The sequence below is a fragment of the Wyeomyia smithii genome, chromosome 1, assembly GCF_029784165.1.
Source record: "Wyeomyia smithii strain HCP4-BCI-WySm-NY-G18 chromosome 1, ASM2978416v1, whole genome shotgun sequence".
In the NCBI taxonomy this organism is placed as follows: domain Eukaryota; kingdom Metazoa; phylum Arthropoda; class Insecta; order Diptera; family Culicidae; genus Wyeomyia; species Wyeomyia smithii.
The window spans coordinates 75832720-75854282 of record NC_073694.1 but is presented as its reverse complement, the minus strand read 5'-3'; the positions used below and the strand labels follow the sequence as shown (position 1 = coordinate 75854282).

Here is a 21563-nt window from a genome sequence, read left to right as displayed (position 1 = left end):
GCTTTGCCCCGAAAACTATCTCGAAATCGTGAAACAGCTGATACAGCCGTTCTATTGTCCGTGTGGATGTAGCAATAACCGTGACGTCATCTGCATACGCAACGCAGAGATCTCCCCCACAGACACGCTCCAATCTCGTGAGCAGTGGATGGAGATAGAGAACAAATAACAGCATAGTTATTGGGTCTCCTTGCCGTACGGAACGCTCAATTCGAAACGGTTGTGTTAGGTGCCCATTGACTAACAGGCGAGAGGACGAGGCAGCAGCAATGCGGGAGAGCCATCCGACGAAGTCCTGGTTGAGCCCCAGGGAGAGAAGAGTACGATGCAGGAACTCATGAGAGACCCGATCGGAAGCGTGGTCGAGATCGAACGAAATCATCTTACCTCTTTGCTTCCTCGCGATCAGCTGGGCCATGCGATCTTTAAGAGAGAGCGTCGCTTGGAAGATGGAGCGGTCGGCGTTTGCACACTTTTGCGCGTCGCTCAGCACTCGGTGTGTCCGGAGTATGTGTTCCAGTCGGGTCTTCATCACACGGGCGAGAATCTTATAGTCCACGTTGAGCAGGCTTATCGGACGGTACGCTCTCGCTGTCCCATCACCACCACGCTTTTTAACCAGCACAATGGTACCATCTGCGAATTCTGACGGCAACTCATTCGTCATAGCTTCGTTGATAACGAAATAGAGCTCCCTGTATATGACGTCAAACGTTCGTAAGTAGAACTCTACCGGCAGCCCATCGATGCCTGGTGATTTCCGTTTCTGCGACGTTCGGATCGCATTTTTTATTTCTCCGACTGTAATCTCTGCCATTAGAGCAGCGTTGTCTGCGTCGCCCTCGGGTATCGCTCTGTCGGTATCAAAATTTTCCCTTCCTGCCTGTCTCGCCTCTCCAGTCGCATACAACTCACGAAAGTATTGGTGCATGTAATGTTCGATCTGCTGGGATCCTTCGATTTGTTCGCCACGCTCATTTTGCAGCTGTGTGATTGTAGTTTTTTCCGACGTCTGTCCCCCAGCTGGAAGGTGGAAATGCTCTCACCGGCAACAAATGTTTCGTTTATACGAATGAAATTTTGAGCAAAGCGGCGCTGTAGAGTGAGCATTTGTGCTTTTATGCGGTTGATGGTTACCAACATAATTGGGTTTTGGAAATATCCGTCGTATGCGCGCCTCAGTTGGGCGTAAAGCCGTTGGTGTTCAGCATTAAATAAACGGAATGCTTCACTGGATTTCCAGCGGAAAAAGGTTTTTATTTTTGGCTTCGCGTATGATATCCACCACGCCAGCCAACTGGGAAAATTTCTCCGTTGCCGGGTCCAAAACTGCCATCGAGTTTGGAAATCACTGATGTTTTCGGTTGTCAAGAGGTGCGGACGAAGGGACCAGAAGCCGCGCCCCTGTTCACGGCCCAGGTGTGGAAGACAGATACGCGCTGTGAGGGCTTTGTGGTCTGAGAAAAAACAGACATGCGAAGATTGTTTCCCGTAGTTTTAATTTGATTGTCATCATTTATTGTGAGTTAATGATTTGTAACTATTGTCATTCTCTTCTAAAGTTAATGTGTGAATAGTATATGTTCAAAACTATGAATAACCAATAGTAAATTGAAACACAAAAGATATTATGCGTTATAACATGGGAGTCACTTTTATAATTCTTAAGTGTCTCTAAATATCACAAAAAATGCCCTTTGAGAAATTGCGATTTTTTCATGATTGTAGCTAGTACCCCTAGTACCAGAGCGCAATGAGTTGATGTTGCCCTTAAAAATGTAATGCCTGCTAATGGTCTGCTAACAGAATATGAGACGATTTTCAAATGTTTCTAGAGCGGTTTTATTGTTATTATTACGATTGCCTCGTCAACCTCGGAATTTTGCGTTAGGTTTTTGGTAAAAATATTTCTAGAAGTTTTATTGATTGCTTTATCAACCTCGGCAAGAGTGGAAAACTTGGGTGTCAAATAGGAATATAGCGGTTATAAGAAGGTTCTGATGGTACACTTAGTTTTAAATGATGCTCCGATAATCCCTGATTTTTCCGGAAAGTTGCATGTTTTAGAATTAAACACTCGCACACATTATTATCGTTTTTAAGATGGTAGCGCCGTATAGTCGTCCACACGGTTATTAAAGAAAAGCCTCACCTTCCAGCTTGGCCTTGTCGTCAGTTGATTTGACGTTAAGTATTTACATCAAATTAACAATGTACAAGTATGTACAAATTAGCTCAACTTTTGCTCACGCGCAGCGACATTGGTGTCCGCTGAATACTGCAAGAGTCACGTTGCAGTCTTGTTGCAGTCATCTTTGCTAAAAGCCAAATAAAAAAATTAGGCAACTATCGTTATTCACACGTGATATTGATGTTGTTTTGAATATCGATAAGACAATATCAATACTATCTTTTCGACCCTGATATTCGCGTTGACGGTTTTGCTGATATTTGTTCGGTTTTTGCATGCGAAACAGAAGGAAGGAAATATTTCTACTTTTGTCATCACACAAATTTTGACAGTTATACACACAGAAAAAAAACATGGCAATTTTTACTATTTTAGGGGTCAGCATGAGCAGATTTGATCGGTGGTTTTCAACCGACTATTTCATATGCTCTAGATAACAATTATGTGGTTATTACAACAATATCAAGACCAAAAATCGAATGGTGAAATCGACCATGTATGGTTAAGATGACAATGTTTTTTTTTATACTTCAAAACTGTCATAATGACCATGTTTAGTTATGATGAATCCTCCACCTAATTGTTCGTATGCCAAGAGAATAGTCATTTTCAGATGCCAACATGAGAATTTGTTGTTTTGACCATGTATTTGTTGTCTAAACAAAACCAAGCAGTCGGTTGAAAACCACCGATCCAATCGAGTCAAGCTGACCCCCAGAATGGTAGAAATGACAATTTCTACCATTTCGGAGATCAGCTCAACAATTTATTTTGTTTTTCCTCCCCGTTGAGAATATGTTAAGTTCTTGTCATCACACTGATTTTAATAACGCCGATCGAAATGTAAAATATATATATTCTGTACTTGTAATTAATCTAAATCGTTTTAATTATGCTTATAGTTCCCTATGACAGACGTGATAAATTTCTATGTCATATGTTCTATGAAATTTAGGAAAAAAAGTATGAACTATGACCTTAACCCGTAAAGACCCGGGACGGAACTTGTTTTTTAAAAATGCTCGTTCTCAGCAAAACTCAGGAAAACTTGAATTTTTATTCAAGGGGAATAGTTGCTCTAAGTTTTGGTAAAGGTGCCACTCCTCTGGACCCCTCCCCGTTTTTGTGGGACGCAAATATGTCTGTGTTTTTTTTCTAATTTTTCAAACAGATTGAGCAAACACTGGGAATTTTCATACGTATCAATTGCTCCATGTATCAAATCATGTCAGGTGGATGAAATATGGTATGTAAGAGAGAATTTAGGAGTTTCCAAATTATTTCAGTACAAAATCACAAAACTACGTATTTTTATAAAAATTCAAACAACCTTTCTTCATATTTTAAGTACTACATTTTTGCGGTAAGGTCTCCTGAGTCCATACGTGATGAAATATTTATTTTAGCATGCAACATTTTGAGAAAAACCAGTTTAAATTCACCTAAGTACGTATTTTCATGGAAACCTAATTTTCTCAGTCTCCCACGGTAGGTTTCAACTTAGCTCTTCCATTTTCAAGCTCCATATTTTTAGAGTAACGTCTTCTGAATCCAAAGATGATGAAAGATTTATTCTAGTATACACAGATTTAGAGAAAATCAAGTTTTCATAATAGCTCGTACTTGAGTGAATTTAAACTCGTTTTTCGCTAAATCTGTGCATGCTAGAATAAATCTTTCAGCATCTTTGGATTCAGAAGACGTTACTGTAGAAATATAGAACTTGAAAATTGAAGAGCCAAGTTGAAACCTACTGTGGGAGAAAATCAGATTTCCGTGAAAATACGTACTTCAGTGAATTTAAATTCGTTTTTCTCAAAATATTTGCATGCTAAAATAAATATTTCATCGCATATTGATTCAGGAGACCTTACTTCAAAAATGTAGAGTATAAAATTTAAAGAACGATTTTCTTATTTGATTTTTTATGAAAACACGTAGTTTTGTGATTTTGTACTGAAATAATTTGAAAACTATAAAATTCACTCTTACATACCATATTTCATCCAATCATGTCAGATTTGATACATGGAGCAATTGATACGTATGAAAATTCCCAGTGTTTGCTCAATCTGTTTGAAAAATTAGAAAAAAACACAGACATATTTGCGTCTCACAAAAACGGGGAGGGGTCCAGAGGAGTGGCACCTTTACCAAAACTTAGAGCAACTATTCCCCTTGAATAAAAATTCAAGTTTTCCTGAATTTTGCTGAGAACGAGCATTTTTAAAAAACAAGTTCCGTCCCGGGTCTTTACGGGTTAAAAAAGTGGAAGCTCTAAAAATGATTAAAGATGCAAGTTATTGTCTATAAATCTATGATGATCGGTCATTATTCGATGTTACCCTCGACAAGACTAATTGCGAAATACTATATTGCTGTCGTTGTTCACCGATGTCGATCTGAACGTGGGAATAGATTTTCTGCATCGGATGACTCAGATCCGTCGTTAGTAAGACTGTAAAAATAAACCGATTGTATTGAGGGATTTCATGCAAACTTGTCTATGGAGTTGATTATAACAATTTTAAACTTACAATTACTCCGTTTAGCTTGAGAACACTAAAACTGACTCCAACGTTCTGCAGACAGAGATCGTAGTTGTTCATAAAGTTTTCCGTAATTTTGTAAAACTTGTTTGTCAACATTGGTTGGTTGTTTTGGTTGGTCTGTGATCCAAGATGAAACCTGGAGAAAAAAATTGGCTCATTCTTCCGTTTGGTACAAGCATAGTAGTATAATAATCTCACTTACGTTGGAATGATATAGGACGAACTGATGACCGATATTTTCTCCTTACAGTCACGATGCGGATTGGAGTGTTTGGATACTCGCTGAACGTTTATTTTTCCGCGCAGCGAAAGAATGGCGTAAGTTCGGTCTGATCCCATTTGCACTTCCAAACGGAAAATATGTACGTTAACATTCTCCATAAACTGATAGCGTTCTCCACTAAATAGCATACGGTAGCATTTTTTGGGCTCTAGTATGAATTCTTCTATTGGCTTCGGCTGTACTTCGGTGCAATCGATCAAGGGTAAGTTCTATGGGATTATTGAAAGAAGATTATGCGGTTTGCCAGCAGGCCGACAGTTCCGGTGAAATTTGACTACTCGACACCGAAGACACGTTATGGAATACTTTGCAGAGGGTTTCCCAAAACCAGAATGCGATCAGTTTTTTCCATTTCAATTCGCGGCGATAACGCCTTAATGCTGTATGCCACAAAATCGGGCATCGGTATACGAAAAGATATGCAGACCGCAATGTTTCCAACAGAACTCAGGCGAATATCGTGTACCATTTGTGCATCCGATAGTCAGACAGCACAGGCGAGTAGAGCGTAAGCGCTTTCGAGTGATCCACTTTTCAAATATTCCTCGGCCATATCGATTGTCTGCTTCTTGCGAAAGCGTAGACATTTGTACACTTTATACTGAGCCATAGCCTGTCCAGTTGGGTGATGATAGTTGCCGAATGTTTGTGGGTTTTCTCTATCTCGTGTACAGTGCGTCTTGAACTGTCCTACAGATCAGACATTTTTTCGGTTGCTTGTGGACAGGTCTTTGACTGCCTATAGCTTCAAAGTTTGTGTTTTGTCAGTGTGTCTTTTAAAGACTACCTGAAAGTTATTTCCCATCAGTCTTTCTCAAGACTACCTACTTTTGAATTTAACATTTGTTTTAACTTTTTTCGTATCACCTGAAATGGCTGGACGGAAAAAGAAACCTCGCATCGCTGCGGGGAGGAAAAGAGAGGCATCTCTTTCTGACACATCGAGTGTCTGTAGTGACAATCCTTTTGATATTTTGCCTGAGCAAGAAGCTGGTGAAATGGAAGTTATTAATGATGGAGCTATACAAAATATAAAATCTTTAAAAAAGGAGAAAGTTCCACCTAATGTGGTAACTATTTCTTCTGAATTTAATATATTCAAAAAGGAACTTTCAACGTTTGTTTCTGACGTTAAAGTTACCTATCAGATTGGCCGTAGAGGTGAATGCCGCTTATTAGCCGACTCAGTAAAGGGTCGTGATCGTCTTGTTCAGTATTTAACTGACAAGATGTACAAATTTTTTACATACGACACCAAGAACGCCAAGCCGTTCAAGGTTGTCTTGAAAGGTCTCACCAACGATCAAACCGTTGATGAGATCAAACTTACTTTAACAGAATTACTTGGCATAGCCCCTACCCAAGTAATTCTAATGAAACAAAAATCACGAGGCGAAAACAGTCAGAGAACTGGAATTTCCCTTGTTAATTATTTAATTCATTTTAACCGCAATGAGGTTAACAACTTAAAATTTTTTGAAAAGGCACATGCTTTGTATAATGTGCGTGTAAAGTGGGAAATTTATAGGAAGTATGGCGGAGGTGAAAAGCATATCACCCGTATCAACGTTATGGCCATGGTTCCAAATTCTGTAACATGGACCAAAAATGTCTTAATTGTGGAGACTCTTCTCACAAAAAGGACACATGTCCTGTGAAAGAGAGTATAAATTTTCGCTGTGCGAATTGTAACGGCAACCATATGTCAAATTTTTATCAATGCCCAGTCCGTTTAGCAATTGTTAAGGCAAGGCAAGGTAAACAAAATTCAAAACAAACTTCAAAACAAAATTCTCCAATTGTACCAGTGACGCATAGTTTACCTACTCCTTTGCATACCCGTTTAACATATGCACAGGTTACAGGTAGTTCGAACATTCTACCGCCTAATGTTGGTAGTTCGAAAATGACCGCTAATATGGGTAAGCAAAACACGCTAGAAAATAATTGTACACCTATTACCCCAGCTAATATTTTTTCTAATGTCAACTACCTGGGGCCTATTACGGCAGGTAAACTTTCTTTTTTGCAACAGGCAATGTTCGATCTTATGAACGCCATGTTGCAGGCAAAATCAATGTTTGAAGCCATTCAAATAGGCACAAATTTTACTATTAAAATTGTTTCTAATTTAAAATTTAGCAATGATTTTAAATAAAACAATTAAAATATTAAATTGGAATGCTCGCTCATTGAAGGCCAATGAGAATGAGCTTTTTAATTTTTTAACAGTAAATAATGTGCATATTGCAATTATTACTGAAACATTTTTGAAACCTAACATAAAATTAAAATATGATCCCAATTACGTGGTTCAAAGATATGATAGGGCGGTAGAGTTGCAATTGTTATTCATCGCCGAATCAAACATCGTGCTCTTCCCCATCTTGAGACGAAAGTTATTGAAACTTTGGGAATTGAAGTTCAAACTGAACTTGGGATTTCATTTATTGCCGCAGCATATTTACCATTTCAATGCACACGCGAGCACAAAAATTATTGTAAAGGTGATTTACAAAAACTCACCAGAAATCGTTCGAAATTTTTCATAATCGGCGATTTTAACGCTAAACATCGTTCATGGAATAATTCTCAAAGTAATTCCAATGGCAAAATTTTATTCAATGATTGTTCTTCAGGATACTATTCTATTTTGTCTCCGAATAGTCCTACATGCTTTTCTTCTGTAAGAAACCCTTCAACAATTGATTTGGTGCTTACAGATCAAAGTCATGTATGTAGTGATTTGATCACACATGCTGGCTTTGATTCTGACCATCTTCCAATAACTTTTTCTTTATCACATGAATCAGTTTTAAACCCTATGAGCTCTGTTTTTAATTATAACAAAGCTAATTGGGAAAGATACAAAAATTATATTGAGAGAAATTTCAATAATGAGCTTGATTTGCAAAACGAAAAGAATATTGATTCCGCTTTGGAAGCATTAAAATGTGCAATTGTTGATGCCAGGAATTATTCTGTTCCAAAGGCTCAAGTGAAATTTGATTCACCAATAATTGACGAAAATCTTCAACTTCTAATTCGTTTAAAAAATGTCCGCAGACGTCAATATCAACGTTCTCGTGACCCTGTTTTTAAAACTTTTTATAAAGATTTACAGAAAGAGATTAAGCATAGATTTACTCTTCTGAGAAATCAAAATTTTGAGACTAAAGTTGAAAAATTGAAACCATATTCAAAACCTTTTTGGAAGCTGTCGAAGATTCTTAAGAAACCTTCAAAGCCTATTCCAGTTTTAAAAGATGGTGAACGTTTTCTTGTATCCAATGAACAAAAGGCTCAAAGACTTGCTCAGCAGTTTGAGAGTGTTCATAACTCAAATTTGAATTTTGTGAGTCCAATTGAAAATGAAGTCACACGTCAATTTGATTTAATTTCTTCCCAGAATTTTTTACCTGCAGAAATAATTGAAACTAACTTGAATGAGATTAAATCAATTATTAAAAATTTCAAAAATATGAAAGCACCTGGTGACGATGGCATCTTTAATATACTAATCAAACATCTCCCTGAGAGCACAATGGAATTTTTAGTAAAAATTTTCAATTGCTGCTTCAAAATTGCATATTTTCCCAAATTATGGAAAAATACAAAAATTACTCCAATTTTAAAACCGGATAAGAACCCAGCAGAAGTTTCAAGTTATCGACCAATCAGTTTGCTTTCTTCAATAAGTAAACTGTTTGAGAGAATTATTCTTAACAGAATGATGTCACACATCAACGAAAATTCAATTTTTGCAAATGAACAGTTTGGATTTCGCCATGGGCATTCCACAACTCATTAATTGCTCCGAGTTACTAATATGATACGAGCTAACAAATCTGAAGGTTATTCCACTGGAGCTGCTCTTTTAGATATAGAAAAAGCATTCGACAGTGTTTGGCATAAAGGTTTGATTGCGAAATTGCAAACTTTGAATTTTCCAATTTTCCTAATCAAAATTTTAAAAAATTATCTTACTGACCGAACTCTGCAGGTTGTCTATCAGAATTCCAAATCTGATAGATTTCCTGTCAGAGCAGGTGTACCTCAAGGTTCAGTCTTGGGTCCAGTCCTGTACAACATATTCACTTCAGATCTTCCTGATTTGCCTCCAGGATGCACAAAGTCATTGTTCTGCGATGACACAAGCATTTCCGTAAAAGGAAAAAGTCTTCGTGTCATATGCAGTCGATTGCAGAAAAGTTTAGATATTTTTTCTTCCTACTTGCAAAAGTGGAAAATCTCTCCCAATGCTTCTAAAACTCAAATGATAATTTTTCCGCATAAGCCTAGGGCTTCTTTCCTCAAGCCAAACAATAATCACGTTGTCAAGATGAATGGGGTTATTTTAAGTTGGTCCGACAAGGTTAAGTACTTGGGACTAATTTATGATAAAAAACTTATTTTCAAAGAGCACATTGAGAGTATACAAGCCAAGTGCATCAAATATACGAGATGTTTATATCCTCTCATTAACAGGAATTCTAAACTTTGTTTAAAGAACAAACTTTTGATTTACAAACAAATTTTTAGACCAGCGATGCTTTATGCTGTACCGATCTGGTCAAGTTGCTGTTCAACAAGGAAGAAAACGCTCCAAAGGATTCAGAATAAAATTCTGAAAATGATTTTGAAGCGTCCTCCTTGGTTTGGTACACTCGAATTACATAGACTTACTGGTGTTGAACCATTAGAAGCTATGTCAAATAAAATTATTAACAATTTTCGACAAAAATCGTTGCAATCCTCAATTGCTACGATAAGCTCTCTTTATAGCCAATAAGTTAGCAATTAAGTTAGTTGTAAGTTTACTTCCCCTTATCTGACAAGTAGGTTTAAATCCTACGAACGATAAGTCCTAATTGCGAAAGCAAACAAATCCTAATAATGAAAATTACAAATTTCTAACAGTGTTGAGAAGTCACCATTTGTGATTGGACACACATACTCATTATTTACTAATATTTATCATAAATACTTAAGCTACTAACAAATCCCCCCCATTAAAAATAAAAAAAAAAAATCTATCTCGTGTACCAGGTAGATAACTTGTTGCTTGGTAACAGGTTCACCTGTTTTCGTGCCTCGTTACCGAAAAAGTCACTGTACAGCATCGCGTTAGAATTTGTGGAAGAAGCCTGCAGGTGTGAATAAACAAATTATTAAAGAAATGATTTCAGCACTTAGCCATCTGCTAACTTACCTGCCCAACGCCACCGGTTTGAGTCTCGCTCGGGGGTCAGTGCGGAACATTGAGAAACGCCTCCTTGCGCTTGCCTACATATTCAACCGCCTCGTGTAAATAAATGCCAGGATGTTGGGTTTGTAGTGACGCCAGCCCGTTCTTGACTGCGTCGCAAAACAACTCACCGAAGGCACTGTACTGCACAGTCAGCGAGACGTAGTGCTCGAAGAGCAGCTTCTTGGAACTGGTTCGGTTGCGATATTTGACGGTGTGTTTCTTGAAGCTATTGAATCTCCTTTGAGTTTGAAAAATAGGCGACAAATTTTGAAGCTCACGAAACCAGCTATGGTTTTGACTTCGAGGCAGTTGGTGTCTACTAGAGATGCACTGAAAATTTAGGCCGAATATCAGCAAAAAATATGAATAGCATGTTACATTAAAAATAATATAAAAGTGCAGTGCATATAGTTTTATGAACGGGGGTAAACGAGAACTGAGGATATGACTCAGGTTCAGAGAGGAATATACCACATTCAGACGGAACACGAACCGCAATCTCCACGCAATGGTTCATGTCCCGTCTGAATGATGTATATTTTTTTAGCCAAATTCACATTTTCAGTTCTCGTTTTTTTACGCATTGCATAATCTCTAAAAACATTTATTTTTTATTGACGAGTCAGAAAAGATCAAAAGTAGGTGCGCCACGGATCAGCGTATCCATTAAATAAACGCAAAATCAATTATTAGTTGTGCAATAGCGCGAACAATTTTCAATCTTTTTTACATGCACAGTTGAAAAGCGAAAATGACAATTTAAACATCAAACATAACCATTTGGTTATTTAGTTATTATATGATCAACAATGTGTTCAACCGAATATTCGTCTCACCGAATTTGCTTCATTATTTGATTACAGTGAGACTGAGCAAGTTCCAGGAAGGCGGATTGCATTCTTAGTATGCGATTCATTAAATGATCGTTGTGAGGAAGCACGAAGAGCATTTTTGCAGTATTCTCACAGGTGCTGGTCAAGTGGGATGCTCTCTCGGAAGCAACAAAATCATCTCCTTGAGGTATGCTAGCACCTTTTTGTATTAAAACTACCGCTAGCCGTATATAGTTTTTCTACGCCTGAATAATCGAAGCTACTGCAACTGCTTCTCACGCCCCTGTAGATCGTTCCATTCTTGATCCCGAAACAGGACTACGACTGCCCATGCAAATGTTTCAGCATCCAGTTTCGTTTTAAGATTCCTTTTGGGTAATACCATTCGTAGGATTGGTGTTTTGGTTTTGATACAGCAAATTCATAACTGGGTGGAAGAAGCTTATATTCGATAGATTCGCTAGAATTAAAAAAAAAACAAAAACAACTAATTTTATAGTATCCGCTCTTAAGAATCTAGGTACCTTTTTGGCTTTATGCCGTTGTTGAACGCATCTCAGATCGCTTGTGAATAATGTTCCGCTGCACATTCAAGCCGGATAGCCCAAGTAGTGCTGAGCGGTGGTTACCAGCTCTGGTGGAAACACGCTGGCATCCTTCATTCTCCTGCACTACAATTTCGTTAAATCCGGCACAGTTCTTTATCCACCAGCCTTGCCCGAAAGCAAGAGATTTCACTTCTGTTTTTCCGTTTTTTTCACTCGCAAACATCGACGAGTTCGCCGAAGTTACCAAATCTTATGCCTCCAGCAGGGATTATATTTTGTCTAATGACAGACACTAAGAAAACGACCGATAAGGAGAAAATTGTTAACGATTTCGAGCAACTACGAGATGATGCAAAATTTTTGCAGACAACGTTTTGACAGTTTCAGATTACGGTGTCAGCAGAATATATTGCAGCTCGAAAAATATTACACGTTTGTTCGCATGACTACATGATTAGGTAAATTTCACCGGTAAACTAGTTCTAAAACAAATATCGATAGTTTTGATCACCAGATAAAACATGGTCGCTATAACCACTGCAATTGGGTTTTTTGAGAATGTAAATGGTTACTGCTTTTTTAACTGTCATAGTATTTTCAACCATGAACTATTTCAAGGTGACAATTATCATGGTAATAACTTCAAAATTGTGTGATTGTTGCTACTTTGGCCTAGAAAGGTTGTTTGCAGCGATACCAGATGTGCAGATTTGTCTGCCTACCGCAGATTTTTCGAATCCGCGTGCAGATTTTTATCAATTTATAGATATTTTCTGTGTTTTCAGTGTTTCTGAAGATTTTTATTTGAGTCTTCTAATATTTGCACAGATTTTTTATGAACGTGTGCAGATTTCCCGCAGAGTGTGATATTTTCAAAATCTGGCATCTCTGCTTAGTACCTAGCTTAACGAAAGCCATTTTTGCAAATTCGAATTGTGATTTATATGCGGCAAATATTATTTATCTTGATAACATCTAAAAAATGAATAAAGTTCTTAAGGAGTGTTTCCTGAAGTCAATAACTGATCGTCATCCCCCAATTCGTATTGATCCTGTTTTTACTTTCGTTGGTCGTAGTCCAGTGACACTGATTCAGGATCCATGCTGTTCGCGAGTACAAGGTAAGATATTGGATGTTTTAGGGCGATGTGATAAATTGAATTTTGCTTTATTTTCTCGAGCAGTTGGTCTGAAGGCCTACTTCAAGGATGGATTCGTTCTAGTAAAATGTCTGGGTTTAAACCCATCAGTTTTAAACGGAATAGAAATGTTGAAACATGAAGTGTATGAAGCATACGATGGAGATATTCTGGAATTACTACCAGATAACTATAAATATGTATTTGATTTCAAATTTGAGGAGGTTGTCAAATGTCAAGTTGGTGAAAAACTTCCCGAAAACGAAACTTGTTCCAAAACAGAAAACCCTATCAATCAAGATGAAAACAAGAACAGTAGAGATACAAGTGAATACGAACGGGATATATCGGATGATGAGTTAATCTCCATGCAAAATAAGAGAGCACGGCTAAGTAAGCAAAAAACAACTGTTGCCGAAAACTCTCTGTGGGAAGAGATCGATGGAAAACAATTGTTCGTTTTTCATAGCAAAGGACTAGTGTCTTCGGAAAACATAGCTGCTTATGACTTGGATGGAACACTTATTAAAACGAAATCGGGTAATGTTTTTCCTAGAAACATTGACGATTGGAAGTTTGCCTTTCCCGAAGTGGTTGAGAAACTAAAGTCTTTATGGGAGAATGGCTCTAAAATTGTCATATTTACCGACCAAAATGAAATTTCGAAAGGAAAACTTGAAATAGATGCCTTTAAAAGGAAGATTGAAGCCTTACAAAAAACATTGAGCATTCCGTTACAAGCATTTATCTCTACTGGAGAAGGGAAATACCGCAAGCCATTGACAGGAATGTGGGATTCGTTGTGCCAGCTAGTGGGTAATGAAGTAGCAAATAGTTACAACGAACTAAAATTCGGATTTTTTTTTTCAGTACAATGACGGTCTTCAAGTCGATAAAGTGCGAAGCTTTTACGTTGGTGACGCTGCCGGTCGCCTAGAGCAGAACGAACCAGTCAAACGTAAGAAGGACCGTTCATGTGCAGATCGCTTTTTTGCATCGAACGTCGGGATACCATTTTTCACCCCGGAGGTACACTTCCAGAATTCCGAAGATATTGCATGGGCTAGGCCGATATTCGATCCACAGTCTGTAAGCGAATTTTCAAACTTGTTGTCCCCAAGCGGAACAAAACTTGTCTTGCCTACGCAAGAAATTATTATAATGGTTGGATTTCCCGGATCTGGAAAAACTCACTTCATTCAAGCGCACCTTGAACCAAAAGGTTATACATTGATTGATCGTGATACCCTTGGAACATGGCAGAAATTTGTTTTACATCTAGAAAATACGTTGCAAAATCAAAAATCTGCTGTCATTGATAACACTAACCCAGATGCACACAGCCGGAAACGTGTGATAAAAATAGCCAGAAAAAGAAGCGTAACGTGCCGGTGCTTTGTAATGGGTGCTGGTTACAAGCACTCAAAGCATAACATTACTTTTCGGGAACTGATAGACCGGTCACAAAAGTCGATTGATGAACTGGAGTTCAATTTGTATAAGTAAGCATATAATTATGGTTGTTTTTATTAGGCCTTGTTCAAATTTGCCTTTTTCAACTTTCAGATCAAGATACCAGCAACCATCAACCAAAGAGGGTTTTAGCGAAGTAGTTGAGGTAAATTTCGTGCCAAAATTCCATTCTGAAGCTGAGGAAAAGTTATACAAATTGTATCTGATGGAGAGTTATGTATAATATATGATAAAATGCAAAATTTTGTGTTTGAAATCAGAGTGGTTCGTATCCTCTCGGAAGAGAAATTTCAATTTCATCCAATTCGGTTGATAATTATTTTTACTAATTTACATTCCTATTCAGAATATCACGCTTTAAAATGGTAGACATAAATCCATAATAAAATTAACATTAATAAAAATATAATTCCCTGATTTTCTGCTTTTTTGCTTTTACTAAAAAATGGTAATTATTTCCGACACATGCTTTTGTTAGTTATACCAATAGGAGCCAAAATAATAAACGTCCACAGAGCCACATTAAAAGAAGTAGTTTTCAGACATGAGTAATGCATTCGTAAAAAACAGTAGTTTAACTAAATTAAAACCCCGAAGCAAACAATACATTTTCATACATATTAAAAATATATGTTTTGAAAAAAATCTCTTACGAAACGATACATACTTGCCCTTTTGAAATGTTCATCACGAAATTCCAATTCTTCAATCTAGGATAAAACCAAAGAGAAAATTTTTGCCTAATTGGGTTCGAGTTACGAGGTTGGTCTATCGAGCATGTCATCGTATTGCTTGGCAAGCAGCCGAAAGCGATCAAAACCAAAATGGGTATATCCTAAATCGTAATAATACACAGAAACCAAAAGTCGACCTAAGATGCCATTTTGAATTCTTAGATGGCGACTTCCGGTGTCAGGAAAACAACCAAAGGTAATCGAACACCATCCAATTTGAGTAGTTCTCGAACCAAATGATTTAAATGAAAAATGGGCGGGACGAAGTTTGCCGAGTCAACAAGTAGTGGTATAAACCCTCATGCATAGTCTTTCAATCGACTTCAATAGTATTGTAGGAGAGTTTATTTTAGATAACATTCTTATATTACACTGGTCAACACAGGTGCATTCCAAAAGTAGGGATACCATCCGTCCTGATTTAGCAGGACATGTCCTGATTTTGAGACCCGTTTGGAGCGTCCTGATTTATTTTTCATATTTTAGCATTTGTCCTGATTTTTCTGAATAATGCCGGATATTCAGAAATGTTGAAGATTTTTTAGTACTTTTTCTTGACCCCGGAAAGAAAAGGACTCATTTTAAACGATTTTTTTCCTTGGTTGAATCTTGACGAGAGAAGTTGTCTAGTCGTTGAAACCGTTAAACATCTGACAATTGTTAAGTATAATTTCAAACAGTTTACGTTTGCTACATTTTTGGGTATCTATTAATGCCTAAGGAATCAAAGTTGCAAAATAAATCGTCCGAGAAATACGTTAAATAAATAAATGAGTGTTTTGGCGTATGTTGCAGAGCAAATCATGTTTTTGCCTTTCTCCTAGAAAGGTATAGCAATCACTGGGAAAACCAAAGGTATAATAGTGGTCCCAATGGCCGAATGTCATATACCACTCGACCTCTTTCGACGAACTGAGCATTTTCTGTATGTATGTATGTATGTGTGTATGTGTGTGTGTGTGTGTGTGTGTGTGTGTGTGTGTGTGTGTGTGTATGTGCAACTTTTTTTTCTCACTCACTTTTCTCAGAGATGGCTGGACCGATTTTCATAAAATTAATTGCAAAAGAAAGGTCTAGTTGCGCCATAGGTTGCTATTGAATTTCATTGTAATCGGATTTTTAGTTTAGAGGTTATGTATCAAAATGTAAAAATCACGAAACATCAATATCTCAAAAACCACACAACCGAATTCAATAAAACTGGTTTCAAATGATCGGGCTGTCTCCAAAACCCTTAACTTTTAAATTTCGTTATGATTGAACATATGGTTCAAAAGTTATGTAAAGAAAAGTTATCCTGAGGTTGTTTAAACTCACTCATTTTTCTCAGAGATGGCTGAACCGATTTCCACAAAATTAGTGTCAAATGAAAGGTCTAGTTACCCCATAAGTTGCTATTAAATTTTATTGCAATCGGATTGTAACTTTGTCAGTTGTTTATAAAAATGTGAAATCACATAATGAAAGTAAACATATTGACTTTCTCCTAACGATCACAGGCTGATTAAAAGGTAGAAAAGTGATCCAAATGGCCGAATGTCATATACTACTTGACTCAGTTCGACGAATTGAGCATTTTCTGCATGTATGCATGTATAGGTGTATATGTTTGTGTGGGGGTGTGTACGTGTGTCTGTGCACCTTTTATTCGCACTCACTTTTCTCAGAAATGGTCTGACCGATTCTTTCTACCTTGGTGTCAAATGAAGGGTCCGTTTAGGTTGCTATTGAATTTCATTGTAATTAAACTTTTAGTTTTGGCGCTGCGTCAGAATGTAAAAATCGCTCTTATATCTCAGAAGCCATGAACATAACTGAATTCAATTTAATGGGCTTTTAAACCCTTAAACAATGAATTACATAATGTTTAAACATGTGGTTTGAAAGTTATAGAAAGAAACGTAACTCGCAGACTGTTTAAAACTACAGCTGCGATCAAAATATGTGGCCTCAACATCATTTAAATTTGATATTGTACCATTTCAATGTTTGCGGCCATGCTCGGGATTGAAGTTGAAATTGAAAGTCATTTCTATCATTTCACTTTTTGCTTTTCTCCTAGAAAGGTATAGCAATCACTGCAAAAAATAAAGGTATAAAAGTGCTCAAAAGGGCCGAATGTCGTATATCACTCGGCTAAGTTCGACTAGCTGAGCATTTTCTGCATGTGTGTGTGTAACGCTCTCCCAATCTCACTCGATTTTCTCAGAGATGGCTGGACCGATTTCAATGCAACTGAACTGAAAGGTCTAGTTGCCCTATAAGAACCTATTAAATTTCATTGTAATCTGATTTCTAGTTTAAAGGTTAAGTATCGAAATGTAAAAATCACGGAACATCAATATCTCAGAAACTACACAACCGATTTGAACAAAATTGGTTTCAAATGAACGGGCTACCTAAAAAACCCTTAACTTTTGAATTTTATATAGATTGAACATGTGGTTCAGAATTTATGAAAAGAAACGTGTTCTGGAGACTATTTAATCTCACTCATGTTTCTCAGAGATGGCTGGACCGATTTTCATAAAATCAGTGTCATATGGAAGGTTTTGTTGCCCCATAAGACCCTATTGATTTTTTTGCAATCGGACTATTACTTTGCCTGTTATGTTTAAAAATGTGAAATCTAGCTATGAAAAGAAACATATTCCGAAGACTACTTGGACTCATTCACTTTTCTCAGAGATGGTTGACCCGATTTCCATAGAATTAGTATCAAATGAAAGGTCTAGCTGCCTCATAACACCCTATTGAATTTAACTGTAATCGGACTGTAACTTCGTCTGTAATGTAACGAAATGTGAAAATCACGAAACTTCATTATCTTAGAAACTACACAAGCGATATGAACAATATTGATATCAGATGAACGGGCTAGTTAAGGGTTAACTGATGAATTATGATTGAACACGTGGTTTCAAAGTTTGGCTGCCCTATACGTTCCCTTTTCATTTGATTGTAATCGAACTTAAGCAACCGTTATGCTTTAATTTGTAAAACAACGAAAGTCTATTATCTCAAGTATTACAAGACTTTTTTTAACATAACTAGTGTCCTACAAACGAGTCATCTCTCAAACTTACAAATAACAAACTTCATAACAATTTTATATGCTGTTCAAAAGTTTTGGAAAGAAAAGAAATTCAAAGACTATTCAACACTATACCGTGCTGGATCGAAACCCGTACAGTTTCGAAATCCGTACACCTTGAAGTTTTTCTTTAGTTTTAAGCATTATAAAAATGAAAATTCATTTTTATAATGCTTAAAACTGACAAAAAACATCAAGGTGTACGGATTTCGATACTGTACTGGTTTCGATCCAGCACGGTACCTGCTTTGATCAGTATAAATGGCCTCAACATGATTTAAATGTGGTATCGTACTTCTGAACGTTCCCGGTATCGCTCGTGATTAAATTGTTCGAAATTAAGAGTCATTTCTTTTATTTCGCTATTTCTTAAACACTAACATTACGTCAAATTTCATATTTTATACTTTAATTACAACATCAATATTTTAGAACCCAAAGAGTGAATATACCCCTTTATTGGATTTAAGCATTCATGTAAATCTATTTTTACAAATAATAAGTTTGAATGAGAAAGGCTGAGTCTGACCGCTAGGTGGATTAATTTAGGTTTTTATTTTATTTATTGAATAATTATATCTTATTTTGAGTAAAAAAGTCTCAGAAATCGAATGGTAGGTGTCTGATCTACGTAAAATGTCAGCAGATAAACCTATTTTAGTATTGTAGGGGAATTGGGGCAAAATCGACATTTTGCTGATATTTTACGTTGATAGGACACCTACCATTCGATTTCTGAGACTTTTCTACTCAAAATAAGATATAATTTGACTACCACTTTAAGATATTAGCGAATTACCATTAATACTCAGAAATAATCGATATTATTTTGCTTTGTGAAATATACTAAAACTATGCCAAAACCGGTTTCGTAGAATCACCGTTTTGAGCTCAGTTTTTGTCCGATTTAAGATCTGTTTTTTTGAAAAGATGGGTTAAAGGATGCTAATATGTGAACAAACTCTTAGAATTTTGATATTTGGCCTCAAAACAAAATGGCGTCGAAAAAACCACAAAAATTACCAGTTTCTCAAAAATTCAAAATGGCGCCATTGTTGCCCCTTAAGTTGAAATATGTTCAAACTCAGAGAAATTTATTTTCGCATCTAACTTCATCAAAAAATCATACATAGGAGCCAAGGCAAAAAAATTGTTGCACTGTGTTATAGCTATCAATCCATTTCTGTGAATTTTGGTGCCTCTAGCCACTAACATTTTTTTCAAAGATTCAAATGAGTTTTCTCGTAAACATAACGTTGAAGCAACGAGCCCGGCAAATACTAGGGGTCTTCACATCGAGCTCGTATACGAATATCCAGCCGTAAACTGTGTATCTTCCATTACTCGTCAATTGAGGTGAGTATTTTTACGGCTGGGTATTTGTTTAAGAGCTCGACATGAATACCCATACTATGTAAACTCTCACGTAAGTTGACGCGTTTTGATAATGGCTTACTTACCTTACCAATCAGACGAGCTGTATCAAGAATTTGTCGCCATGTTGCTCGGTTTTGGGCTGTGTTTCGCCAGTTCCCCAGGCGTCTCATCACCCGCAAGTCTCCTTCGATCTGGTCGAGCCATCGTGCACGCTGCGCCCCTCTATTTCTGGTGCCGGCAGGGTTGCTGAAGAGAAGTGATTTCACAGGGTTGTCGTCCGGCATCCTTACGACATGACCGGCCCACCGCAACCTATTAACTTTCGCCAGGTGTGCAATGGGATTCTCTCCAAGCAGCGCGTGCAGTTCGTGGTTCATGCGCCGTCGCCATTCTCTGTCGTCCGTCTGTACTCCACCGTAGATAGTCCGTAGCACCTTCCGTTCAAAAACTCCAAGAGCGTTAAGGTCCTCCGCGAGAAGCGTTGTCGTCTCGATCCCGTAGAGGACTACCGGACTTATCAGGGTTTTGTACAGCGTCAACTTCGTGCGTCGTCGCACTCGATTCGATCGAAGTGTCTTCCGGAGTGAAAAGTAGGCACGATTTCCTGCCTGGATGCGTCTCTGGATCTCTTTGCTGGTGTTATTGTCGGCGGTCACCAGTGACCCCAAATACACGAACTCATCGACCACCTCAAGCTCATCACCGTCCACAGAGACTTGAGTTGGGAGGCTGATGTTGTTCTCCTTGGAGCCTCTCGCTCGCATGTATTTTGTTTTCGACGCATTTATCCGCAATCCGATCCGTCCAGCTTCGGCTTTCAGTCGGGCGTAAGTTTCCTCCGCCGTCGCAAAGTTACGTGATATGATGTCGACGTCATCCGCGAAGCCCAGAAGCTGAACAGACCTTGTGAAAATTGTGCCCCTCGTTTCGATGCCTGCCCTCCGGATCACACCCTCAAGGGCGATGTTAAACAGCAAACAGGAAGTCCATCACCTTGTCTCAACCCTCTGCGCGATTCAAAGGGACTCAAGAGTATCCCCGAAACACGCACGAAGCACATCACTTGCGCCATGGTAGCTCTGATCAATCGAGTCAGTTTATCCGGAAATCCGTTGTCGTGCATGATCTGCCATAGCTGTTCTCGATCGACTGTATCATAGGCCACCGTGAAGTCAATGAAGATGTGATGTGTGGGCACGTTGTACTCGCGACATTCCTGTAAGATCTGTCGGATTGAGAAGATCTGGTCCGTGGTGGCACGGGCTCCCATGAAACCCGCTTGGTACTGGCCAACGAACCTCCTGGTTAAAGGTGATAGACGGCGGAACAGGATCTGTGAGAGTATTTTGTAGGCGGCATTGATAAGCGAGATGCCGCGGTAGTTGCGGCACTCCAGCTTGTCGCCCTTCTTGTAGATGGGACAGATAACTCCCTCCATCCACTCGTCTGGCAGTTTTTCCTTCTCCCAAATCCTGGAAATGACCCAGTGCAGCACTCTAGCCAGCGCCTCTCTTCCATGTTTCAAGAGCTCGCTCGGCAGTCCGTCTTTGCCTGCGGCTTTATTGTTTTTCAGCTTCCCGTTCTCACAAAGGACTTCGTGAATATCGGGAGCTGGTACTCGGTCATCCGCTGCTGGTGCTCCTAGGTCAGTTCCTGCTCCGCTTCTGTTTGCTGTTTCGCCATTCAGGTGTCCATCGAAGTACTCCTTCCACCTGTGACCACCTCGCTGGCATCCGTGAGAAGGTTCCCATCCGCGTCGTTGCACATGTCGGCTTGCGGCACATAGCCTCTGCGGGACTGGTTTACCTTCTCATAGAATTTCCGCGTTTCACTGGCACGGTTGATAATGGCTAATGGTATTAAAACTCATAAGAATGGTTGAAAAGCTATAATTTTTTTTCGGTTTGAGTTTTTGGAATGAACTTTTTTTTTTTCATCATGTCGGCCAGTGAATTTATGAAGAAAAACTTGCATTTTCAATTATTTCATAGTCGGGAGTCAATTTAACACATAATTTCACGCTCATCAAAACATGAATTTCTTTTCAGGGTTAATGCTATCAAAATTTATCCCAAATTATTTTCAAAA

At 38.2% G+C, this 21563-nt stretch overlaps 2 protein-coding genes across 2 annotated transcripts; one reads left to right on the top strand and one right to left on the bottom strand.

Moving 5' to 3' along the window:
* Nucleotides 1–4465: 4465 nt before the first annotated feature.
* Nucleotides 4466–5476, bottom strand: LOC129730977 (uncharacterized). Its single transcript, XM_055690652.1, has 3 exons — nucleotides 4946–5476; nucleotides 4729–4879; nucleotides 4466–4649 (listed from the first exon to the last, which is right to left on the bottom strand). The coding sequence occupies exons 1-3, from the start codon at nucleotides 5152–5154 to the stop codon at nucleotides 4641–4643; spliced, it is 369 nt and encodes a 122-aa protein (XP_055546627.1). The 5' UTR covers nucleotides 5155–5476; the 3' UTR covers nucleotides 4466–4640.
* A 7164-nt stretch (nucleotides 5477–12640) lies between these two features.
* Nucleotides 12641–14541, top strand: LOC129730968 (uncharacterized protein F21D5.5-like). The gene is made up of 4 exons (XM_055690642.1): nucleotides 12641–12779; nucleotides 12843–13609; nucleotides 13668–14299; nucleotides 14364–14541. The coding sequence occupies exons 1-4, from the start codon at nucleotides 12641–12643 to the stop codon at nucleotides 14491–14493; spliced, it is 1668 nt and encodes a 555-aa protein (XP_055546617.1). The 3' UTR covers nucleotides 14494–14541.
* The last annotated feature ends 7022 nt before the right edge of the window (nucleotides 14542–21563 follow it).

Excerpts from the sequence above, each read along its gene's own strand:
- LOC129730977 (XM_055690652.1), bottom strand. The coding sequence starts at position 5,154 with ATGCTATTTAGTGGAGAACGCTATCAGTTTATGGAGAATGTTAACGTA. Across the intron at positions 4,880-4,945 it reads TCGTCCTATATCATTCCAAC|GTTTCATCTTGGATCACAGA; the intron begins GTAAGTGAGATT and ends TTTTTTCTCCAG.
- LOC129730968 (XM_055690642.1), top strand. The coding sequence starts at position 12,641 with ATGAATAAAGTTCTTAAGGAGTGTTTCCTGAAGTCAATAACTGATCGT. Across the intron at positions 12,780-12,842 it reads ATGCTGTTCGCGAGTACAAG|TTGGTCTGAAGGCCTACTTC; the intron begins GTAAGATATTGG and ends TTTCTCGAGCAG. Across the intron at positions 14,300-14,363 it reads CTGGAGTTCAATTTGTATAA|ATCAAGATACCAGCAACCAT; the intron begins GTAAGCATATAA and ends TTCAACTTTCAG.